At 37.5% G+C, this 27176-nt stretch overlaps 1 protein-coding gene across 1 annotated transcript; it reads left to right on the top strand.

Moving 5' to 3' along the window:
• The first annotated feature begins 216 nt into the window (after positions 1-216).
• Positions 217-21778, top strand: LOC124162282 (methyl farnesoate epoxidase-like). The gene is made up of 11 exons (XM_046538760.1): positions 217-367; positions 3280-3414; positions 4931-5167; positions 5945-6120; positions 7473-7721; positions 12298-12412; positions 12808-12988; positions 13072-13204; positions 18827-18968; positions 19225-19407; positions 21601-21778. The coding sequence occupies exons 2-10, from the start codon at positions 3330-3332 to the stop codon at positions 19404-19406; spliced, it is 1500 nt and encodes a 499-aa protein (XP_046394716.1). The 5' UTR covers positions 217-367; positions 3280-3329; the 3' UTR covers position 19407; positions 21601-21778.
• Positions 21779-27176: the final 5398 nt, after the last annotated feature.

Raw genomic sequence — 27176 nt, 5'->3', positions numbered from 1 at the left:
GCTTGCTTTTTTATTACTCATACTTACTTATTGTTACTTACAGGAAGCGAATTATTTCGATGAATTGCGATTTCGGGTCATTGAGAGAACAGCCTCTTTCCCGAGACAGATGATACACAAGGCGGGCATTGGAGAGATCCGCCGGACGGAGGTGGTTTGGAGGGGAAGGGCATAACAAGATACGAGAGCGATGACCGAAAAGCACGGCCGGTACGGCCTGATGGTGGCGCAGCGTGCGTCCTTGGAAAGACGAAAGCAGAAGCTACAGCGACGCTTGAAGGGAAAGCACGGAACTGGATCAGAAGCCAACGGGCTGCATGGGCTGCAGTTGTGGACAGAAGTCGCGACGATAGGACATAAACAATAGGTGAGTACGTAATGCATCAACATATTGAAGGCCATTTGACACGGGGCACGGCACAGAAATTAATGCGGTTAAAATTGCATTAATTTATCTTTATAGCGTGGAATTGCGCGAACGAGATTAGAACATGGGCTATTTTGCCATCTTACGTCCAAGCAAGCAAGACGTATATGTTACAGCAATTCACGGCTTTACACGGCAGAACTTTGACTGCGCCTTCGTACTCTGGTGAGATTATGCAAGTACGTGCCCCGCGTATAAATGTCTGGAAGGTGTTTAACGAAAGGCTACACCAAAAGTAAACCTATGCACCGAAATGTTTGTGGAAGTCGCATCGTGAGATAATAGTAAACCCTATTCATGCGAACATTATGCGACTTCATTGGCAAGGGCAAACCTTGTCTCACTCCTTTCATAATTTCTCCTTTACTATAGGGTCCAAATTTTATACGGGGGCACGCCCCCCCGCCCTCGGCGCTTGAAAAATAGACAAAATTGTAAACAGAGTTATCACTACTTTCGTTTTCTTTTGCGTATTACGGAGCCTGGATCATTTAATTTCATATGAATAACTTTCAAATTAAAATAAAGAGACTATTTCGTACAGTAATAATGGTGTCTTGTTTTTATTCTTAAGTATGCGGAGATAATTTTTCTGCCAGACCCTTGTGCCCAATCCCCCATTCCCCCCCAAAAAAAATCCTGGATCCACCCCTGAGCACAGCCTTGTTACACTCCTTTCATAATTTTTCCTTCTTAACAACAGGGTCCTAATTTTTATACTTTCTGCTTGGTTTTTGTGTAAACAGTGGATTATTCCTCTGTCGTTGAACAGAACTCAAATAACTTTCAGGATTCATGGCTTTGAGTCCCAATCCACATTGTTGAACCTCGTCTCCAAGTTAAAATGCAACAAACATGCGCTTGTTCTTTTCCATTCTCTTCTGTATGAGCAGTGTATGGGCCAACATTGCTTAACATACTCAATGCTGAGAAAATTTATCATATCACACCGCCACGCAGAAAAAATATTTTGCAATAATATCAGATATTATGTCTTCCTTAATCGTATACAATCATACGTAGTTCAAAATTATTAAAATTTGCACTATTAATAAAGAAAATATTAAATATTATAATAAATATATCATAATAAAAAGAAGGCAAAAAATTTGCTGCAAGCATACGACTTGTATCCAGTCACAGGGGAAGACACTCGGAAACGCTGGGCACAATGCAGGGTCTAGTAGTAGACGCGGAGGCAGATGGCGGGCCGAGAAACCTAACGGGACCGATGCCATGTATTCAAGGCATCCGCATTGAGTGTGTTAATGATTATGGATTGTTACTCTTCTAATCTTTGTTCTATCCTTCTGAAGATAATATTTGTCAATCTCTTTGATGCATGCGTCGTCAGACTTCATCATCATCATCATCGGTCAATAACCCTTAATTGAATCAAAGATTGGTTTGATGCAGATCTTCACTCAATTCTCCTATCAGCTAATGTTTTCATACCTATGTATTGCTTCTATTTCACATCCTTCTTTACCTGTTCCTTATACATAGGCGGATCAAGGGGGGGGGGGGAGCGGTGGCATGTGGCCCCCCAGACCCTTAAAAAATATGCAAGATTTTTGATATGGCCTCGTTATCATTGCATTCGTTTTGTATTACAGAGTATCCTTGTGCCCCCACAGAACGAAATCCTGGATACAGCCTTGCTTGTACCCCCCCAGAAAGAAATCCTGGATCTGCCCCTGTCCTTATATTTATATATTGTTCGAGGTCTTCCTTTTCCATTCTTGCCATCCACTTGTCTGTCAACCATTGTCTTCATCAGGCCATCATATCCCAGGATGTGGCCTATTAGATTGTTCCGTCTTTTTATTAAGGTTTTTATGAGGCTTCTTTTCTCTCTTACTCTTCTTAGGACTTCCACATTACTAATTCGGTCAATGCATTTGATCTACATCATTCTTCTGTAGCACACATTTCAAACGCCTCTAACCTTGATTTCTCTACAGCTGCCATTGTTCATGCCTCAATTCCATAAAAAAGCGTAATCCAAATGTAAGCTCTGATAAATTGATTCCTTACTTCTACATTTAAATTTTTTCTGCGAGTAAATCTTTCTTTTGGTGGAATACTCTCTTTGACTTGGCTATTTTGGTGATAATTTCTTTCTTTCTTCTCTCATCGTTAGTTATCCTACTTCCCAACTAAAAAAATTCGTCCACATCTTTCCGTTTTCTAATCCATATTTTCCTGTTGTTATTCCATTTTGACCTATTCTGACAATAGCATTCCAGTCACCCAAAGTGATAAAATTTTCTTCTCCTCTTCTGTTTGATTACTTCCATTATGTCTTGGGTGATGTGTTATAGATTTTCATCCTCATAACCTATTGTAGGTATCTAAATCTGCACCATAGTAATAGCTGTGGATTTTGTTTCTATCTCAATCATTACTATCTGTTTATTAAACTACAGGAGTTTTTCACTTGGAATGTACAACTCAGGAATAAAAACTGCTCTACTCGCCTCAATATTCGTAATAATACTCAAAGCACTCAAGTTGAGTACCAACTACTTGACTCAAATGCTTGAATTGTGGAGTACTTGCACATCCCTAAACATAACCAAGAGAATTATATATTTTATTTTAAATGATTCATAACATATTTTACGGTTTTATGAGTTATTTTCACATATTTTAAACTTAAAGAGATTTCCATACCAGTTTAATACAGGAGCAAATTATTTAAGAGAATGAGTTGACATTAAGATAAGAAATGCTTAAGAATGGGAATTTTTACCAGAATTTAAAACAAGTGTCCCCATTTCTCTTAATGAACCTTTATTGTGCTTTATCACAATAAACTCTCTTCATATTTATCATTCTTCTTCCGGCAGATATTCAACTTGGATGCCTCGTTTGATGGGACTACAGCCAGCACTGCAAAATGATAGTTGACCTCATATTAGCAGGGATAGCTTTATATTTCTTATGGCTCTTGCTTCTTGCTAAGCCTAAAAGTTTTCCTCCAGGTAAGATTCCAAAGCATGTCTTCCTTAAAAAAATAATGACCATTCATATGCATTATTTCTCATAAATTCTACATATTAAGAGTATGCGATACAATGAGAATCATTTTTGTTATAAACACAAGGATTTACATAACGAGAAACAAATAATTTGATGAAAAAAGGACCACCCACATGTAAGTAAAAGGGTAGTTTCCTTCATCAAAGAAAACGAAAGGCATTGATTGCGATTCGTTACCCACCATTGGTGTATTCATAATATACAAATTATATTGTTTTAGAAATACCAGTTTAGACGAATGGCAAGGGTCAATTTTATCCTCATTTGAAAAAGGCCAGATTGGCGCCCATGCGATTCCACTCCACGTGACGTCACAGGGACCTAGTTTCTATACAAGTAGATAGGAGTTTTACATCGTCTGAGGTTACCAATTCATGCATGAGGCACAGAGCTCAGGGAAACATGTCTTAATAATCACCTATTAAAACTGGCAGAGGTCGGAAAGTTTTCTTCGTTTGATAAGGTATTAATAATCCTTATTAAAGCCAAGCGCTACTTGATAGCAGGATACTCTGCTACAGTGGTGCCGACTCCATGGGGCGTGAGGGGGCCCGAGCCCCCTCAAAGATTCGTTAAGGGGGGCGGAGTCCCCTCAATAATTCAAGAAAATAATTAAGTTATATTATGCTTTGGGAAATCACAAAAAATATATTGGTATTTTCCCATATTTGACGATAGATACCTTTTAAAATACATTCAATAATGTGTTAAAACAAATAATTTTAAGGTACTATTCAGGTTAACTGAAAAAAAGTGGTCTGAATTATGATAGTGTTACGGTGCTGAGACACACTTTGAATTTAACCTCTTCCCGGGGTAAGACCCCCGATATGGGCCCCCCCAATATTTTTTATAAGTCGGCGCCCCTGCTCTGCTACCTGCTAGCAGCTTGCACCGTATCAGCGCCCAAAGCCTCGCCCCAAGGTCACCTCACACGGCGACAGCGGGAACCAGAATGATGTCACACGGAGTTTTCCCAGCATTCATACTTAGCTGTCGCGTTTTCGCGCGCTTGAAAATTTTCACTTTTCATTTAATCGTGAAAAATAGATATCAGCATTTAAAAATCTAAAAGGGAAAAATATGTATGTACTCCAAGAGTAATAATCTTTCGATTTAGGCAATAAAAAAATAATAGGAAACCACCCTATTTATAGGTGTTGGAATTGCTATTATCACTAGGTTCTATAATATTTCAAGAAACTTCTGGTGGCTAAACTAGAAGTAAAGAAATTGATTTGTCAGGTGAGGCTAGGTGGAATTTGTTCACAATGGTTTTGAAAATGAGGGCTATGGTTTTTCCTCCAAAACAGACACTTAAGGCAAAGTTTACACCTTTAGTGGTAGATGAGTTAATTCACACAGAAATAACTTTAAAAATGCATCAATACTCACTTTGTCACTTCGAAATTAAGCATTACAGCTCCATGATTATGAATAAATTACTCATATTTTAAGGCCCGGTGAGATTTCCAGTGATTGGAAACATTTATCACCTACGAAAATGGGGACCATACCTTTATCAGTCCATGGCAGAGATGAAAAGGCGATATGGTGAAGTGGCTGGGTTCTTCGTGGGTCCAAATCCCATCATTCTAGTCTCAGGATTAGAAGCAATAAAAGAGCTTTCCTTTCGGGAAGATCTTTCTGGAAGGCCATCGTTTTTTCATCACAAACTGGAAAAAGTGAAAAATGGTAGGTGCTTCAGATTTTTCATATCTTTAAAACTTGTCTCAGAAAATTTAAGGAAGTTTAAAGATGAGAATGACAACCTTATTTTAGCAGCAAACAGTCAGTGACTGTCTTAATTGTATTTGAGGAAAGTGTCATTTTGTTTGATTCTTTTGTGGGCATTTGGAAACCACCATTTATCTGGCACCAAGAAAAAATCCTCATCTATGAGTAAAGATCAAGTAATAAATTTTTGACCATTGAAAAAAGATTACATTCAGTCTGTTATAAATAAAAAAGGGGCAAAGAAGTTATTTGTTGCAGAAATATATGTCCATTTGATAATGCATGGTAGGAGCTTCCTGCTAATATTCTACACAATTTTTGAACCAAAATAAATTTATTTCAGTTACTTATTTCTCTTGCATTTAAAAAATAATCATATTTCAAGAGAAACCTGGGTTCAAAAATAGCTGACTGTTGGAGCAGGTCATGATGGGGACTCATTACATAGTTGGTAATCCTTACCCAGAGGCTGTGGAAAGGGTTCTGCACCCACTGAGTCGGGTGATTAAGTGGAGGAAAGGTTTATCTGTGAAAAATATTACTTGAAAAGAGCTCCATACAGGAAAAACAATCAGATGTTAAGGATCCTACGCATAGAAAACATTTATCCACAGTATGATACTGGCGTGAATGGGTTAAAACTTCAAAAATCTATCATTCATGTGGTTAATATACAGCTGATTCTTTCCAATATTAGTGGCTAATGTCATCCTTATGTATTTACTTCAATCACAGGTTTATTATTCACAATGGGCGAAAGATGGAAGGAGCAGAGGAGGTTCACATTACGGCATTTACGAGACTTTGGATTTGGAAAATCAAGCATGGAAAGCATAACAATTGAAGAAATAGAGGCTGTTTTTTCTGGGATAGACAAGAGCCTTGAAGGAGAAAATAGTTGGTCAAAGCCAGTGAGTGATATGAAGTTGAGGTGATAAGATAATTATTCTCCCTCCCAAAAAATTGACATTTTGATGCATTGATTAAGCATTTCTTTTACTCATGGTATTTGGCTTAAGCTTCAGTCCAATCAATGATTATTTAAGGAAAGTGAAAAAAAAAACTTTAAAAATAGATATCCTTCAAACCATAGAAAATGTTGTAACCATAAAATGATTTCTGGCTACTAAGTGTTAAAAAATTAGAGTCAAAGTCATTTTTCATATTTTTTCATTTATATAGGTAACATTTGGATGGATTTGATTAAGGGTTTTAATGTGTGAAAGCTACTCTGCATAGAACTCATTTTGATCTTTAATAAAAAATTCTGAATTATTCAGTATGGAATAAAAATAAATCATCAAGTATGTCACATGAATAGCTAACTGTAGCTCTGTGCCACTATTGAAGGCTACGTCAATGGAAAAGTCCTCTCCCAAAAATCCAAAATCTATGGCTATCAAGCATATGCACAACTGTTGAAGTGAAAGAAAAATGGGTGACTTTGCTGTGAAAATGCCATTATTAAGGAGTAATTACCATTGGAAAAAATAAATTACCAGAACAAAATGAGATCTTTTATCCACCTTACTATAGTGACATATGTATATGTATGTAAATCCCAGTTAAGTACATGTGTATCTGTAGAAAAAGTAATTTGCTAAAGCCAATGCGGACATCATCTTCTTCAATTCCTTAGCCCTCAAAATGGATATTCCATTGGAAAATCATAGGAAGAGGTGCTGAGGTTTCTAAATATGTATCCTCTTGAATTAGTTTCACACAAAGTAATTCGTAGAAAATTTCACTTTTTGATAGATAAAAGTATGCAATTTCTTATGCTAGCTATGGACTTCAAAGTATAAAATTTACTTCTTGAGTACGTACTTGCATTTTGTAAAGACAAAATAAAACATTTTCATTCGATAAAAGCAAATTTGCATGGTAACCATGGAATTTAGATTTTTGGCTGGGCATGTTTTGGAGCTTCAAAGGGTCAGATGTTTTAGGGCTGGCAGCTATAAAATAATAAACAATTTATTCTTGACTTGAACCAATGTAATGAGTAACATAAGAATGCAAGGAATGCAGATACATCTAGGAAGATGCCGATTTTTCCATTTTTTACCAGGCAGTAAACATAACAAATGCAGACAAACCTGCAAAAATACAACTACAATACAATAAACTGCCTGAAAAATCTGCAGTATCATAATGTCTAATGCCTTATTCCCAATTCTGAAAAATGTGCTACAGACCTGAATATGATTTACAGTGATTCCTCTTCTTTTCAATGTGTATCATCTAATTTTCATGTTTACAGATAGTTGTCCATGACATACTTGGAACAGCAAACATAAATGTAATATGGCATATTTTAGCTGGAAAAAGGTATAGCCTGACTGATCCATTACTTAATCAGTTGCTGAATTACGTTAAGGATGTTATTGCTCAAGTAGAAATAGGAGGAAAATTGGAGATGGCATTTCCAAAGCTGGTGGAATTGTTACCATTCCTGTCGAATGCATGGGATTCTATTGAAAAGAGGGAGAAAGTGAGAAACTTTATAAAGGTAGGTTGAAAATATCTTATCATTTTGTCAGTATATTTTTTCATGACACTCATGTGACAATCTTGGTAAATATGATTATTCACTTTTTATGGTCAGTTACATGTAGTGTGTCAAATGGGAATAATAAAATATCTGAACAGTGTATTTTGCCGACTACAAAAACAAGATTGTGATTTCATGAAGTTGTAGTCCATGAAGAAGTTACTAAGGTTGATTTATTACCATGGAAATTTGTGAACCAGTTTCATCTTGACTAGTTGCATTTTGTCTTTAGTGCTGCATTACTCATTTAAAACATGTGCCATTATTTTGAAATTTAAGGGGCATATAGTTGGCTAATATTGAACTTTATCTCAAATATAAAAATTTTATCTTGGAGAAAATTATGAGCTAAATGTTTTATAGATACAGACAAATGTTAGCATAGGTGTAATCTTACATATTATGAAAATTTCCCCCTATAATATGGCTGAAGACCATTTAGTACTCCTCATCATATTCTATCTAGGAATCAAATTCTCGTCACCCTTCCGTGCCTACCTAAAATCCTTTTCTATGTCACTGTTTCCAAAATCCCTTCTTCACTTAGAATATACTCCATCCATTCTCTCTCCTTATTTGTTTCAGAGTTTTTCTTTCCTCAACCACCTTGGATTTCCTCATTCTTTTTCATCTTCATTGATCTCACCATCTCTACAATCCTCTATAACCCAAATCTCAAAGGTCTATAACTATGTATAGTATTATTCTGTTACCCAGGCTAGATGACTAATATTTCAAAGATAGCGGTTTCAATTTCAAAATGATGTATATCAAATTAAAAATTGTTGGTCTCTGTCAGTGTTCTAGAACTTTTTCCGGTGGTGTACATGTGTAAAAGAGATATTCTTGGGTTTATCCGTGTCAATTGTAAGAGTTGCCAACCCTTCTTTTCTTCTCCCAAAGACCTCATCAGGGCTAATGTATTGCTCATGTTGGGAGAGCATTGCTGAGTTATATTATATCTGATGAGAAAACTATAAAATAACTTATTTATATGTGTATGTTTCCATGTTTACTAATATATAGCATGCAAACGTAAGCATGTAGCGGGGGAAAGGGGGGGGTGGGCATGAGCTCTCAAAAATATTTTCCCTTGTGGCATCTGTGATACATTTCAGAGGAAGCTATTAGCTCAGTTACCTCTGAAACTCCATATTTTGATACAGTTATATTTTATGATGTATATAATGACTTTGAATGAATAAATTGGTAATTAATATAATCTTCTTTGAAATTGGGCAAGTTTTAGTGATATTACTCAGAAAGATTCAGTGCAAAAAACTGAGGAATAAAAATCACCAAAAGTAATATCATCATTATGACTAATAAAAAGAAAAGAGTCAGGTCCATGATTAGACTGACTTCCTTGGTGGTAGACTTGCATTAGGGCCACAGAAACAAATTACTGTAAAGCTGATTGGCATCTAAATACATTGATGATGGACTACTGAAAAAAATCCATCTTTAGAAAATATTCACCCTATTCGGAATGTTCAAACTTTCTACTGGTAGTGTCAGTAAAACTCAATAAAATAGGTCACTGTGTATTGATGACGTGATATGACCCTACTACGAGTTCTTCCTAGTTTTTCAAATTATGTCTTTCCTTACATATCACCTAGAATGGGGTTCACTTTGTCTGGGTATCTATGAACCTAGCTGACACATTTATCATTAAACTGGTTGAAGGCACATTGGAACCGATGATGCAGTGAGAAGAACATCCCCCCTCGCACCTTAATGCCTATGGATCAAACTTTTGTGATGACTGATAAGATGCTGCACCCATAATGTACACCATATTTTTGATCATTTAATCTTAATGGAACCAATGCGCAGATCTCAAAGGATGGCATTCAATGACTGAGATCAAGATATTATGCTTCATAATATTCAACTTCTCTGTGCATACAGAGAAAGTAGTAAGACTGAATTACATATGTAATTTTAATTTTTTTTAAATAATGAATTGGTATAAATCCTTTATAGTCCTCGAAATAGCACCCTTGTGCTTTGACCCAATAAGTTACATATGATGAGATTCCTAAAGCTCAAATCCCCTCTGGAATTTGCTTTTAGGGATCCCCTTCAGACATGCCACCGTATCCCCTTGGATGTCTTTTATGGAGCTGTATCCATTTCCCTTGAAGTCTCTCTTGAGCCAAAGAAACTGAAATAAGTCTGAGAGTTGAGGCAATGCGGAAACCCTATGCTTGGCCAGACACTCCCTCACCAGTAGAGTGGTTTGGCACAGAGCACTGTTGTGGTTAAGCTTCCAACAAACACCAATTGTTGGCCACACATGGAGGATGTAATGTCGCAACCTGTCAAGCACATCCATATAAAATCTGGCAGTCACAATCTGTCTAGGGGCTATGAACTCCCTGTGAACTACCCCATGATGGTCAAAAAAGACAATGAGCATGGATTTGATGGTTGACTTATTCATTCTGGCTTTCTTCTCATACGGGGACTTGTTGGAGTACCTGCCCCTCCGAGGACAGCTTATGCCACTTGAGCACAGTTGAGCCGCTCATGGCAGCATCCCTGTTAGCATCTATAATCATTGTAGGGTCTTTGTCTCATTTTTCTTGCGTTTGATACCGAATTTGATGTCGCAGTGCTACTTGAGATATATCTCAATCTTGAATCCCGACGACACTTCTTAACAGAAGTTCAAAATCAACATGTTTGATCTCTGCTGGTTTGCAGGTGACTGGAAAAAATATCCAACTCTTCGAAAGGCTTCCCACTATCATACCCAAGCAGTTTGATCCCTCTCCAAAGTTCTGCTCTTGCTACAGCAATTCAGTCCTGCTACTTTAAGATTCACGCAGTTGCTAGAAGATTCAAATTTCATGACCATGATTGAATCACACAGTGGAACATCAGTACCCCAAGCCATTGGCTTCATGTACCTCATATTGCCAATAATTTTTCCTTTCTCGAAAGGAAATTTTTCTGAATATGGATTAAATTCTGGAAGCATTCCGCTTGAATGCAGTGTTGCCAAGGGGCACAGTTTTGTTGTTTCCAATTTGTTTGGAGGTGTCCATTAATTATATGAGGTGATTTTGGCAATTTTTGAACCCCCATCCCCCTCATTGAGATATCCTGAAATTTGGCTCAACCCCCTCCCCTCTCCCTCTAATCCTCTCCCTCTAATCTCACATGAGGTTGTTCAAAATGTGTATTTTCAGTTTAAATACATTAGCATATATTATAATATATGCTTCATTGCTTCACAATAAAATGTCACAAATGTGGACCTTTAGCTGGCGGGTAGCTAAACAATTGAAGAGTTACTGTGTTACTTTGTGTTGTTCGTGTAACCGCAATTAATATAATTGTGTAGAATATAGTCACTTTTTCATAGAGTCATTGAGTCACTTTCATGCTTTGCTCAATTCAACCCAGTTTTCTTGCAATTTCATACTGTTTCTTTTGGGAAAAAAATTGCGTGATACTTCCCAGGACCCCACCTGTCCCCTACGTGAGATTGTATGAGAATCTGCTCTACCCCATGACCCCCCTAAATGCCTCTATTAATAAATTAATGTTCCCTTTCATACCAATTTAGCTAGAAAACGTCTACGCAAACCAGTGTATGACTTTTCAATTTGAAACATTTGTTTCCTCATGAAATTTTAAAGCACTTTTTAACATTTGACCAAAATGTGCCTTAAATTTTATAGGGCCTTAAATAGGCATCAGTAAATAAACCTATATTTAACCTAGAGTATGATTATTTCTTAGCTATGTAACTGTATTCACCCAGACATTCATTCTAAAAGTTGGTTTGTATAGTTGAGGGCACAGTTCACCAAAAGTAAGCCACAGACATGTGATTTTCACACATTCAAGGTAAAGTGGCCAGTTCCTTTCCCTGAGTCATCCTGCACTTTGAGGTTTTTTGGCTTGATGTGTTCAATGCTTCCACTGGAGTTAGAATCTGGGATCCCTCGATCAGCAGCCAACCAACAAGGCTGACACAATACTCCTAAATTTATTGCAGTCTAAATTATCTTATTCTTGAGTAATATTGGTTTTCACTCTTTCTGTTAATTTTAATTCTTATGGTACAGATTAAAGAAAGCTACAAACTGAGAACTATGAACTTGCTGCAATTCATGTCAGCAGTCACTTGCTACTTGAATACCAGTTCAATGATATTCATTAAATTAATGAGGAATGTTTAAATCCAATGGAGGAAAAAATATTTCATGCTGACATTGATTGGACATGTTTTAGGTAGGTTTACAGTAAAAATGGATATTACATGTTATTTGAGGAGTTTACAATCACATTTGGTGCAAAGATTGGTGACTGTATCAACATTTTCACCAAAATGCAAGCAAGTTGGGCTTCAGGAGCTGATGGATGCACATACATCTTAAACTTAATGAAAAGACTTATTCTGGGAAATGGTACAAAATCGTGCTTGTGCAATATGAAATGAGCAATAGTGTTTTAATAGGTACTGACCTTTTCGTAAAACCGTCATTAACTGTTATACCATTCCTTTTACTTGCAGAAGGCTATCGATGAGCACAAAATTAGCATTGACTATAACAGTCCAAGAGACTTCATAGACATTTATTTGGCTGAAATGGCAAGGAGGAAAGAAGACCCTGACTCCACATTTACAGGTGAGAGGATGGCTCAATGGTTCCATGTTTCATATTTTCATTCACTCATAAAGTATTTGTTGGTCATAATCCCTCATTAAGTTGTGTTGTGAGTAGTAGCAATACACCTGAGCTTATTCCTTAGGATTGCAATTCTCATCCTCTCCATTGGATGAAGCCAAAGTTCTTTCTTCTGTGCTGGAAAAATATCATCAGTTATATCATACATTTCATTGTTTATTTTTGGAAAATCTGCATCTACATCTGTTTTGTGTACAAAACACAATCATATTTAAACAAACTTTGTAGAAATTATTAGAGTGGTTCATTAACAACTTTCTAATTCTTATAATAACTAAATAAATACATTGAAGAGAAAAGTGAGTAACCCAAGAAGCTTGCATTTATTTCTACAGATCCTCAATTAACTGGAATAGGATTTGATTTATTTGGTGCCGGATATGACACCACATTCAACACAATTGTATTCTCCTTGCTGTACATGATTCTCAACCCAGAAGTGCAAAAAAAAGTTCAGGAGGAATTGGATAGTGTCGTAGGCAGAGACCGACTCCCATCTTTCCAAGACAGGGACAGGTAAGTAGATGAGGCTTTTGGCACAGTTGATATATCGAACAAATAGAGCCTTTGTGATACCTAATTTCATATTTCTTTACCAGCCACAGAATTCCATACACTGAGGCAACTGTGATGGAAATCCTTCGATGCAGCACTGTAGTACCTATGTCAGTCCCACATGCTCCATTATATTGCTCAAAGGACATAGAGTTCAGAGGTCACATAATTCCTAAGGTAAATGCACATCCCATATTTAAAACTCAATTTCAAGTAATTGTATGAGTATGTCATTAACTCTTTCAATGCTTACCATGTAAAACTCAAAATCATCCCTTGGTGCAGCTTCTGTTTTTTAATACAAAATGCATGCATGGATGCCAAAAGAGCTGGGAAAAATAATGAAAAAATTTCATTGGCTCTAATTTGTTAGCTATGAATTTTTTTATTTATGAAGTGATATCACGTCACCCGTACAGCGGGATAGATACGTGATGCGGGCTGCATAAGGTCGGATTATTATTTTTTTTTTTTTTTTTTTAAGGTAAGAACTTCATCTTGTTTTCTTTTCTTCATGGATTGGTTTTCCTTGCTTTACTTTAAATTTTAGAACTCGGATCATTACATTTAGTTTAGATGGGGGGATCGCACTTTCCCCATCATAACCATTCATTCCTACCTTCCGGGACAACATAGGTGGATCCAGGGGGGGGGCACGGGGCCACGTGCCCTACCAGACCCTCAAAATTATGCAAGATTTTTAATACGGTCCCATTATCATTGTATTCGTTTTGTATTACAAGGTATCCATGTTCCCCCCCCCAGAACAAAATCCTGGATATGGCCTTGCTTGTGCCCCCCAGAAAGAAATCCTGGATCTGCCCCTACGGGACAAATGCGACCCTGTTGCCTGGGGTAAGTGCCATCCCCTGTCGCACTTACCCCAGGCTGCGAGGTTGTAGTATGGATTAAATTTTTAGTTTCTGTCTAAAAGTTCTTGCACTAAGCTTTTAGTTTTTGTTTGGCAGTTCTTGCATTAAACTTTTTGAATAAATGTTGCAAAACACCGATGTTTATAAAACTCAGTGTTTTAATTGGAGTTCTCACATCATCTTTTATTTTGAGGGTTTATTTGGTAAAGATAGCTTTCTTAAGTTTGTTGATTGATTATGATAAGGCACTGGATATCATACCTTCTGATGAGGAGGATGTCGATGATATGGTATTAATGCCTTAAACAAGATGGCATGAGTCAAAAAAGCTTAACACATTTGGTGACTAACATTCAAAGTGGAGATTGGATTCTGGCTAGATTCAGTTGCAAAAAGTCCATTGCTCACTATGTAGGGAAAATTCTGTAGATTAATGAATCAGGTGATCTCGTAGTTTGCTTTCTGAGGACATGTTTTGGCACTAAAATAAGTTTCACCTATCCACAGAATGAGGATTTCAGCGGAATACCTAGGGAAAATGTTGTAAAAATATTACTCAAGCCCTCTGTCGGCTGTCAAGGAAAGTTAACGTTTTGCCTATCTTTCTCGGGGTGCAACTCAAAATAACCAAATAAATATTCAATGTTCAATTTGTTGAAGACCATGAATTTTTCTTCATTTTGCTTTTTTATATTAATACCAAGTTACATTAGAGAAGCAATTCTTTGTTCATTACTACCTAGTTTTTATTCAGAATTGTTGTCATATGCAAGATTTATAACACAAGATTTATACTATATAATTTATCATTATTTATTCAGCTTTTATGCACACTAGCTATTTTAAATACAATTTTGAATTAATGTGTAGCAGTCGAATCCTGTACTATCATTATAAAAACACATTAAACACAGTGGCGGCGCGTGCGTATACGCATGTTAGCAAGTGCACACCCAAAGATGAATAAATTATAAAAGAAAACTATTCCTTTCCAACGCGAAGGATAAAAGTACTGTCTGCATATGCAAGAAACATGAGCCTCCGAACGCTACAGCTATCTCCTTTTCGAATTCACCGCTCTACAAGTGTGCGATCCCGTGGCATCATGCCGGGCGCATTTTCGGTCTGTGCGATCGCTTGAGGGAGCTCTGGCGGGACGAGGTAAGCGGGGGGGTATGTGCTGTTCAAAGGGGCGATGGGAGCAGACTCAAAACCATGCGAATGCGCACGCGCATGTTTTTGGTGACTGACAAGCAGGTAGTGTAGTGGTGTAGCCGCCACCCAAGGTGCGTATAATAGGCACCACCACCTACACTACCTGCGCCCAGGATCCTAGTCCGTCTACAGAGCCATCTGTATAGCCGTTTTCTACACTACTTCCTCATAGGGTGTAAGGAAAAGAGAATGAATTTCAACTACCGTCACTTGTAAAGGTGTGTTGAGAATAATTATTTTCATACATGCTAATATTATTTCTGTTCCTGCAATTTTAAGGGTAGAGTGTACCAGTAATATGTTTTGCTTGCTATGTATTCTATTACAACGAAATATGACGCTCATGGATTAGGATTAACATAATATAATTAAATCATCCTATATCTGCTCTAATGCACACCCTAGATAAATTACCACCAGCCGCCACTGATTAAACAACAATTCCATATTGCGTCATAATTAACCAAAAATTGCAAAAAAATGTACTTACATTACCTAAGATATAAGTTGATTTCTCGAGAACATGGTTTAACATGATTTTGTACTTTAAAAGCAATGTACAGCTGAGTTTCTGGGCACTACCCCATGCATGGGGTAAGTGCAATCCCTTGAAAAGATTGTAAGAAAAATATTATAAAAATTACCACTTTACTTAGAGAGGATTTTTAGTCTAATTATCTTTTTCAGTGATTCACACATGTACATCATACATTGAATCTCATGTTTTTAGCAAGCCTAGAAAATTTCCCTAACATGGTTAAAATTGATATATGCTATTTAGGGGTCGCACTTACCCTACCTTACCTTACAGTCATGTATGTTTTACCAATGTAGGAAACACCTCTCTCACAAATCTTATAGCAACATATTTAATCTATAATACTATTTACAATATATGATACTAAAATAATACTATTTATGCCTTCTTATGAAAGGGAGAAAAGCACTTGGGACAGAGTGGAGGAGAATCCTTACAGCCAGTGTAGATATATGTGGTCTCTTTTCTACACCCAAGAGTGCTTGCACCGCATTTGTGCAATACTTGCACCGTCTATACTTATTTCTGCCACCTTCCTCTTGGATGAGTTCAGGGAAGTGAGATTGAGATTTTGATGGTAAATGTGTCTTGGGATAAGGAATGTAGGATGGAAGGATAAAGAATCTAATAACAGAAAGATGGAATTTATATTGGGAAATCTTTTCGGCGGGTTCACGATAAATGAAAAAGCTTTTATAGCTTTCGGGAAGGTATTATTAGGGAATCAATCGGGGAGGGAAATAAATCTAAAAGGGGACAGATTTTTTATAGGAAATCATACTTTGGATTGCTTGGGCAGGTGCTTGGTGAAAAATGAAGGGCTTGAAGAATAAAAAATCAATCACGACCCATGTATTTCCGAAAGCAAGGCAGGTCAAACGAGATATCGATGCTCCATTAGTCGAATATATTGTTTATAGGAATACTTCCCTTGTGAAATAAAAGGCCTAAGAAGGTAAAAAAAAACTCTTCATAGATCAATTGTTTCCAATTCCTAACCTTTCCTTTTGGAGATTGTAAGAAAGTATGTCTGCATACGAAAGAGGGTGTCTGGGAAGAAGAGACGCAAAAAACAATTGGGTCATTGGAAGAGTGTGGAGAGGTGAGAGCTAGGTTTTCTATGAAAGTGATATTTTGAGGCGTCACTGAACTTTGGGTCCATTGCAAAGGACGTTCAGATGGAGAAGAACTGATGGTATAGTTGGAGGGTTCGGGGAAAGAATAGGACAAAATCGATGGGCCAGGGATTGACATAAAGGGATCGGGCATAGAAGGAGGCAATGGAGTACCTAACTGTGAGGGTTCATCCTCCTCCCCACCCTCCTCCTCGCTAATTTCTAACTTGGAGTCTTCAGAGAATGTTGGATCCCTGCTCTCTTCCAGGAGCTCACGCAATTCCTCCTCCGTGTACACTTGCCTAGAGAAGGCAGAGAGCTCGGAAGAAAATGTTTGTATCCTTGCAGAGGTTTCCTCCCTCGATGTTGATGGCTGTGGGTCCTGATGTGAGGTCAAAGACTGCTGATGAATAGGGAATTTCACCTTTCAGGCGGCATCGACTTCCGGCCAGCATGCAAAATTTTCCATTTTACTCCTTGCTTACGTACCATTTGCAATAAATACATTTTATATTTTTTTTAAATTCTGATAAATAACAGGATCAAAATAAACACTCTTGGTGAAATAGACCAAAGCTAAAATGCTACAAACAGCTTTACTGATGTCAAACTTTCTAAATGAACTAAATACATATTGACAATGGTGAGACTAAGAATTGAGAGCACCCATAAGCTATTAATTTCACAGTTATCAAGAGAATAAGAGCAGTTTTATAAAGCAACTCCTTAGAATCACTTCTTTGCCAAGCAATGGGATAATGTGCATTCAGTTATTTGCAATTATATTAAGAATGTTTCTGGTGCATAATATGCATTTATCAACAATAAATGTTGTAAATAACGTACACTTTTTCCGTAAATAACTTTCTTCACTCTCATAATATTGCTGCTTATAGATCCCCTCACTGCTTAGGAGTTGCACTGGCAAACAAAGGAAGGGTGCAAAAGTTAGAGATATGTTATGTTGCATAAATAAAATGTAATGGCAGTTTCTAATTTACATTAAAGTTTAACTAAATACAGTACTTCATGTATTAATTGAATAAAACGTATTAACATCAGGCAATAATGGTTCGAAAAATACTTGGCTCGCATGAAGAAAAAAAGGAAGGCTGGCAAAAAAATATTTATATTCTTGCTAAACATTATAAAAACGTAATATAAAATTAATAAGCACACCTAATTATGTTACAGATAATAAATACATTAGATTTGTAGCATTAAACTCGAATAAAATTTGTCATACTCACGCATTAATGGAAAGAAATAAAAATTATAGCATACAATACAGGGGTAAATATGAATGGAAATTGGCTTACCTTAAGATAAGAGAAAAAAATTTCTCCCGATACTCTCAGAAAAGGTTGTTTGAAACGGTCTTCACAAATGAGCTGCTAGATCCCTGCTGAGCATCTTAGGGGCACAAAAGGTCATAATAGAAATGAAACGAGCTCTTACAGAGGGCCGGAACCCTCGGGGTACGCATAACGTGATATCACGTTATCAGCACCAGGGGATAGTGCACCATGATGTGATATTATGTCATGCTGCACTCAAGGTGTTAATTCATCAGCTACCACAGATGTAGTTACCGAACTAAACCATTCATGACCAGATAATTTTTAAGTATGTGTTCATGAGTTTTTACTTTTACTTTATACTATATGTATTGCGTTTTTATTTTTTTGTGTTTAGATTTTATTCAACTAAAACCCTTGTCCTTTCAAGTGTGGGGGTAGTAGGATACATGAATAGTTAAGAGTTAACATTTGCCCCAGCGCTATAATGAGAGAGATCTTCGAGATCCTTTTGCAGAAAGAGATAAAGTTTCATCTTCAACAGCGATTTTGTTTGCTGATTTTCTGACTAGAATACAATTCTGACCTCTGATCTGAAGAGGCAAAGAAGAAATCCTTTGAAAATTGCAATTATCAATAATAAAGCATGAAAGGAACCAAAAAAGATTATTACCATCCATACATTATATCAATTATTAGGTACATACTTTTTAAAATTCCTTCAATCATGGCGGTAATCACATCAGTAAAATCTACTTCAGAATTCACAGATATTCCTGAATCTCTATGATCTACATCATGATCCTGCTGTGTGGGGTGACCCCGAGAACTTCAGACCAGAGAGATTTCTGAATCAAGATGGAAAAGTGATCCGAAATGAAGCTTTTATACCTTTTGGAATAGGTAATAGAGTCATTTTATTTTCATGTCCACTACAAAAAAGTGAAACTTAAAACAGCTTACAGTTTATCAATTCAAAAATATACTCTACCAAATTTTCTCTGAAGCTACTTACCTAAGAGGAGTCTTATAAGGACATAGAAAAATTAATTTGATTGATCTTTTTCATAAGACATCATTCTATTCTTTTAATTGCTATTTGATTCTGCATTGTATTTATGTGCATTTTCAAACACTTATTGGAGTATTCTTATTTTAGGAAAGCGGTCGTGCCTTGGAGAATCACTAGCACGCAACAATGTATTCCTATTCTTTGCTTGTTTGATGCAAAGGTACTCCATGCAAAAACCTGATGGAGAAGCACCCCCTTCTGATGAACCAGTGGGAAATATTACAATCATGCCAAAACCATTCAAAGTGCAAGTGATGAAGAGACATTGAAGTAATTTTAACAATAAGTTTCCTCAGAGGCAGTTTCCCTTTAACTCCTCCACTAAATAATGTTATCCAATTTAATTTTAATGAAAATACAGTATAATAACTCAGATGAGGCCTGTGATCATAATTTTTGGACTGTGCGATACAGGGGAGGAATTATCAAAGTAGATATTTGAAGAGTAATTTAAAAACAATGGAGGAAAATTCATGACCAGAAGAAGACTTTATGAAATATGTAGTTCCCATTCTACACCCTCACAAAAAATGAGATCTCCTTACAAAGAAACCAATGGTATACCACTGACAACTTATGAGCTTCCTTCATTAGCCTACACAGATGATGATATTCCTGTTGATTTTTGGAACTTAATACACCATGTCAAGAAGAAATAGCTAAGGGTAGATGGTCAACCAAAAAAGAAACCCTGGAAGAACATATATCACTGAGAGGAGCATCCCTCACAACCTCATTACAAGAGGTAAAGCTGTTGCGAGAAATTTTGAGGGGAGGGGATCATTCAAAGGGAGGAACATCTTGGTGTGGGGTAGGGATGTGTGGTTGGGTTCACTTCAGAGCATGTCCACAAATATTATGGGAGTTTGAATCCCACAAAAAGTTTTTGGGAAGGCTTTGGACCCCTTTATCTACCTTCCCTCCAGTGGATACTACATACCATGATAGGAAACTATCCCATTGCATATGACCGAACAAATTCTTCAGGCAAGATAGGTACATATGTAATATGTAGTTGATACAAGGGAGCCTGGTATTACTGCCATTGCCTGAGTCTATTCCCCTTTATCAATATGGGATCAATGACCAGCATGTCAAGTTAACACTCATTTTACTCAGCGAAACAGTTGACAAATATGTAGCATTGATGAAAGTACAAATAAAGGGAGACTAGATAATCAGTTTAATCCCAGTGAGAAATGGGTGGTGGAATCCACGTGGAACCCACGTGGAGAATTAACGTGGATACCACGTGTTTTTGGTCGTGGAATCAACGTGGAACCCACGTGGAAATTTGGTGGAAAAATTAAAACAGCAGTTGGCGCTGTCCTAAAACCATTAAAACCTCAACCACTCTATATCTAAACCTTCTATATATGTGTCTACGATTTTTCATGTGCTCTCATGGCTGCCTTTCCACGAATTATATAAAAATAGAATGTGCGATACATTTTCACATAACTAGCGTGGTTTCAGGATGATAAATGACGCAATGTCACCAGAGAGTTAAGTTCCACAAATTAGAAATTCTGTTTAACATTTTATGATAATCACCACAAATCCACTTGAAATCAACGTGGATTCCACGTGGGTCCAACCACTCAATATCCACCACCACCAAATATCCACCACTCAACGTGGATTCCACGTGGGTTCCACGTGGATTCCACCACCCATTTATCACTGGGATGTATGAATGGCAATGGGAGGAGATTTGTCTTCTGAGTGGGATATTGCAGACCCATTCACAATGGAAAAAAGCTTCATAGATATTTTCTAGCTGTAAATAATAGTTAATTAAGAAAATGGTATGCTATATTTTTGTATTTTAATAAATACATACATAGTGGTGAATTTTTATGATGCGAGTGACAGTGGCACAGCAAGGGGGGTTTTGGAAGATAAAACGCCCCTCAGAGCTCAGAGAAATTTTTAAGTTTAATCCATTTTACCTAATTGGATTAATTGTACTTTTAGAATAATGTAAGGATTATAAAAATATCCCTCAGAAGGCGGTAAAATTCACTTATTTGAACCATTTATCTTAAAATTTTTCTGGGCAGGGTCCCCGCACCTCCCGCTTCCCCTGGTGGGTATACCATACCCCCCAACTCCCCAGTATTAGTTGTGCCTGAAACCGCCCCTAGCCTTAATTCCTAGCTGCACCCCTGGTGTGTGATATGAATACTAAATTACTACATGAATTTATTATTTTTATAATGTTTATAATACTTATATTTTTATAATTCTAATTATGCAGCTTTTATTGATTAGCCATGGAGGGGAAGGGGTACCAAACACTGTTCATCCGTGCAGCACTTCACCCCCTGAAAGCTTCTATTTTCTGCTATCAACTCATGAGAAATAGACTTTCCCTTCCATAAACAGAAATGATTGCTCTCACTAGCTAGAGGAAGTCACTCAACACTGATACATAGTTCTTTTACATTTTTTGTTATACAGTGACAGTCCTGATGTTGAGTGCAGAATATTTCACCTTGAGACACTTACTGCTGGGATATGATCAGTTGAAATCTGAAAACCACTTCATTTTATCCCGAGCAATTTTGCTTGGTGTGGATGATTCTGGGGGATTTCTGTAAAAAATTATATCACCAATAATATCATATTTTATGGTTTTTATTATTTATTCATTTCCACTCTTACATTTTGTAAATATATTTACATGCAAAATTCATCTAATTAAATAAAATGCGTACAAATACAGTTCAAAACAATAAAAAATTGAATAAAATCTAGTGTACCAGATAGATTGATCAATAATAGCATCATAGTTCCTATTTACCTCATGTTATTAATGATATATATATATAAGAAAAGAAGTCAGTAAAATAGGTAAATATTAAAAAAAGAAGAAAAGAACTTATGAACAGGTATCACTGCCAGAACTATCATCACTGGAGTCACCATCAGATTCACTATCAATTTCCGAACTGGAATTGTTGCTTCCATAACATGCAGATGATGATGGATGTTGTCCTTGAACTGATGTTTCTGATTCACTTCCAGACTGATCCTCTTCTAACTCCTGTAAAACAGTAAGAACACTCTCTGGTGAACGATATTCCCTTGCAGCCATTTGAATGGCGACGCTTCCATTGATTTCTTTGTCGGATTCTCACTTTCTTTCTCAACTCGCTACTGTCATGCATGCAAACAAATAAGCAAATGAAAGCAAAATACGGTAGGCTCTTTTCCAGTTGCTGTGGAGGGATAGAGAGCCGGAGAGCATTTGAAATGCATGCAAAAGGATGAAAATATCATAAGTGCCGCTCATTGCCGTTCAAAAGGCTGAGGCTTAACTGCCACCCAGGTGCTGATTCGTGTCTTCCAAAAACTTTTAATATCTCTTCTCTGTCCAGGGTGTGGATTTCAAGGGTAGAATATACAAAAGAATTTTACAGCTCACCCTATTCCTCCCCTCCCCCAAAAGGAGAAAAGATTTTGCCTTGGGGTGCAGTGTACAGTCCGCCTGCCCCCACCCCAATAGGGTCAGGTGGTACTGCAGCGGGACACTCGGCAAAGGCGAACGGCTTAGTGGTAATGCCATCATGCCTGAAAAATGAAACGGTTATATATTTTAAAAAGAGGATGTGGTGTCAATGAAAAATAATTTGTACCTCGCTAGAGCTCCAAATCATAGCTGATGGGCAACGTTCATGGGAATCGTGTGATTTTCCAGTGTAGGTAAAACAACTATAATTGAAATATAAAAAAATTAAAAATAATCATAATTGCATGAATTTCATGCAAATCAACTATTGTGACCGTTCTCATTCCCTTTGCTGCCCGTAAGCTATTAAAAGATTGTGTACAAAAAATCACGATGCCAAGGTTTTAAAACAGGACCCTAGGGGGAAAAACCGTCATTGAACTAGGGACTTGTTGGTTCTATATCAAGCATATCATCTACCAAATTAGCGTCTTGCTTATTATATGACATATATGAAATAAAAGAGCCCATGGGCAAGAAAAAAATAAAACATAGCACAAAAACAAGTTGTGGGTCAAATGACTCTCAGACGCTCTGTCAGGTATAACCTCTTATTAAAATAAAAAGTACGATGGTTAAATTTACGTTAATTTGTCAAATTTTTGACAAAAAATGTTTATAAATTTAAATAAATTTGCATAAATACGAAGGATCTCGATCCTAGCAAGGTTGGTTGCATAATATTAGAGGATAATAATGACTTTTTCTTGAATAAACCAATACCCATACCTGTAGGTGTGCTGGTTAATATCCGTCCGCAGGTCTTTAACTTATTACCTGTCTACTTTGGAACTACAGAGTACGTTCCGAAAGTAATGAAGTTGAATTTTCAGCGCCCTTCTATTGGATGGAGTGGGATTAAACCACTTGGAGCCTGGGTAGGGTGGACGCTAATGTCGCAAAACCAGTTCGGTACTCTCCAAGCTGTAGAAGAAGCAGGACGTCATTTATTGTAAACCTCTGTACGCTGACAGTGTCACGAAAAAAATGGAATCAACGATCGAGCAAAGCTGAAGCTGAAGTTTTGAGCTAGACTGAAACAATATCTTGAGGAGAAGAAATGATTTGTGAGGCTTACAGGGTTTCTGCTCTGTCCTACTCACAAATTTTTTTGTTGGTTAAAGGCCGTCAAAGAGGGCCGGCGAGAGCCTCTCGCTTAAAAAGGCAAGAATGACCAAATTTAAAATGAAATCAGTGCTCATCGTCTTTTTCGACTGCGAAGGAGTGTTCTGCTGGAAAGACTTCGACAATGGGTCCTCAAGACAGTAACGGGTACAAAAAAAACTCAAGGGGGGCGCAAAATATATCTTGAGTTACCTTTACTTTTATTGCAATAAAAAGTAATCAAGTCATGTACAAAGCCTAAGAAATTTTTTATTAAAGCGATTAAACGTATATACAAGACAATCCCATCTAAAGATATAAAAAATTTACTATAAAAGTTACAGTTCTGCATTGTTCGGTAAGGTGGGCGGCCCCGCAAAGGGCTGGCGCGCTCCCCCTTCGCCCCCATATACATCCGCCACTGCTTCAAGACGAGATAAGATGTTTTCGCTACCTGGCAACTCCGTATCGACAACGCGCCTGACCATTACTCGCGTGTCCGCGAGCTCCTAGCCAAATACGAGGCTCAAACGCTGCCCCACCCCCTTTAGTCCTGAAGTCGTCTCAGCGGACATTTTTCTGTTTTCTCACGTTTAGGCAGCCCTTAAATGAATCCGTGTTTAATCCATGAAAGAGATCCGATTAGCCGAGACGAAGACCTTGCTAGAGGTCCCCGAAAAGGCCTTCCTAGGCACGTACCAGGCATGGCAGATAGGATGGCTGGATAAAATGTGTAGAGACCCAAGGACAGTGCCTTGAAGAATTTAAAGCATTTTTGCAAATATATTGAATAAATGACTTTTTTTAAATAATTCTATTACTATCGGAACGCACTCTGTATTACTCCGATGGCTAGACACAGCATTTCTATTCAACCAGCCAATAGTTATATATTTTTTATTTATCTTCCTATCATTCCTATCGCTAGCATCACAATTTTCCGGATTACTTTTCCATAATTGAAACCATCCAACTCATTTCTATACGCAAATTCTACAGACGTTGCTGAACATTCGATTTCACATCCAGAGTATGATCCTGGGTTACCATCATCGCAGTAAAAAGATCTAACTTCGATCGAATTTATATATAAGAAGATGGTATTTCTGGCCAAATATAAAAGCAGCAAAAACAGTAGCGGATACAGAAAAAACTCAAGGGGGTGCAAAATATATCTTAAGCTACCTTTACTTTTATCGTAATGAAAAAATAGGCGCCTGCAAATTTTAATAAAGGGTTATTTGAACTGATCATACACATGTACAAAACAATGCCATATTATGATATAGAAAAGTTACAATTGTGGTTTTGCAATGTTACGCAATGCGGGCGGCCCCGCAAGGGGGGGACCCTGCGCCCCCCATATGTATCCGCCACTGAGCAAAAAAATGGCGCAGCATCTTTTTAAAAATTAAATCATTTTCTCGCGAGTTTTCGATCCGATATCTCACACCCATGAAATTCGCTTCAAATGGGTGCGAGAGAATTGATGCCACAATTAAATAGCGAGTGAGGAACTGATCCTATCTTATTAATCATAAAATTACAGATGCAGCCGCTTAATTGGGACCAATATCCAAGAATAGGACCATAAAGGAAATGCCTTGAGTTTTCGTCAGTGAATTGGGACAAAACCATTTGAACGGGCCTCACATCAGTGGTAATTGTCCAATGCTTATGTGAAAATAAGCAATTTTTAAAAAGTTAGAAAACTCTCCACGGAGAAGGATGATACAGAATCGCGATCAATGAGTGAAAAATGGGTTGCTATAAGAAATAATTACCCTTAAATAATTCGGAGTCCGTATCCTTATTTCGCTGCCCTTTTACCGTTGCTAAATTAGTACTCTCACGCAGTGGCGCAGCGAGGGGGGGTTTTGGGGGTTAAACCTACCTACCGCTTATCCTGGTGGGTATTCTACACCCCCACACACCTCGGTATTAGTTATACCCAAAACTCCCCAGCCTTCATTCCTGGCTGCGCCCCTGCTCTCACGTTCCCATACCAAAAGGCCTGGAGCATGAATATAAGTTTCCTTCTACCCACAGACTTTCTGAAAAATATTTTTATGAGTATAGCTAAGTTTTCGTGACTCTAAATAATGCGTAAGATAACATAAACGTATCTAAATTATCAAATAGTCTTCTTCGTTTCATTTCAACGTCAATGCATACATTATGATATACATACTACACATTTTCGGATAATTGGGGTAGCCGCAATAAAGGAAAGCTTTTTTACAAGTTTTTTACTTGTCAGTTGAGGACAAATTCGCTAAACTGTAGTGTCCGACCGAATAGGCGGAGTTAAAGAGTTTTATGTCGGGGAAGAGGGGAGAGCAACAATCCTGCCGGGTATTTAGGGACTTTGGAATACCCCCCACTGAAACTCCGACTCCGGGGGTCTCTGTGCCACTCCCCTGGAAAATTTGTTTAAATTTACCTCCGAAAACAGCATAAAAAGTACTATCTAAGGCGAAAATGTTTTAAACTCATTTAAACTTCTGCGATTTTTCTGTGTGTAGATAAGTTTTATAGTGTACTTGAATGCACCGGCTTCGTACTTTTTTCGGACAAATTACCATATAAGTTGGGGGGTCAGGCTCCCGCAAAACTCCGCCTATGTCCGACCGTCGCTTTGCTGCTGCGCACATATCGACACGTGAGACATGAAAGCCGTTAATTCACCCTCAATTAAATGATATCACTTAGAAGTCGAGTTAATTCGGAGTTCCGAGTCGCTGCCGATGCGCTGTTAGGGCCACGCCTCCAGAACAGGGCAAGGAACCCAACTCAATGTAATCAACCCCACTCCCAAAGAAGACCAATAAAGGTGACGGAAAAACTAATTAAAGTATCACCAATGCTTTACTAAAAGTCTATGGCTATGCCAGAGACGCAAACAAATCTCTGAGCAATGGTCTTAGATGAAGCCAGTCCAATCGAAATATTCGTTGCTATTTTGGTGGAACTACATAGATAAATCCGAAATCTTTCACCGCCATTGCATCGTCTTCCGGAACTAAATGTAAGACCCAAACCCACGTATTTTTAAGATAGTATTTTATCAGAATGACCTGATCAAAGAAATCATAGAGAACGAAAAGGTTTGTATCAGTTTATAGATACAGTTTTTTCATACAATGCGTCACTCAACTTATCTCATTTTTCAATCGTGATTGTTCCCTGAAAAAAATGCGTTTTCGTGAAAAATGTTTGATATTTGGTGAAAATACTGTTTATGATCATAACGCATCTACGTGCCTAGTCCAGAAACTCTCAGGAATTTATATATTTGACGTACGTACACTCCACCAGCGCAGACTTGAGGCGAGAGGGAATGGATTAACTTGAATAGCACACCGCACCAGGTAGTAATAACCGCGAAAAGTGAGACGTGTTATTATTTTAAGTTAATTAT

The sequence above is a fragment of the Ischnura elegans genome, chromosome 7, assembly GCF_921293095.1.
Source record: "Ischnura elegans chromosome 7, ioIscEleg1.1, whole genome shotgun sequence".
Classification (NCBI taxonomy): Eukaryota; Metazoa; Arthropoda; class Insecta; order Odonata; family Coenagrionidae; genus Ischnura; species Ischnura elegans.
The sequence above is the reverse complement of the archived record's forward strand: the minus strand, read 5'-3'. Positions and strand labels throughout refer to the sequence as shown.

Coding starts and splice junctions, on each gene's coding strand:
- LOC124162282 (XM_046538760.1), top strand. CDS start 3,330: ATGATAGTTGACCTCATATTAGCAGGGATAGCTTTATATTTCTTATGG. Junction 3,415..4,930: donor GCCTAAAAGTTTTCCTCCAG/GTAAGATTCCAA, acceptor TCATATTTTAAG/GCCCGGTGAGATTTCCAGTG. Junction 12,989..13,071: donor TCTTTCCAAGACAGGGACAG/GTAAGTAGATGA, acceptor TTTCTTTACCAG/CCACAGAATTCCATACACTG.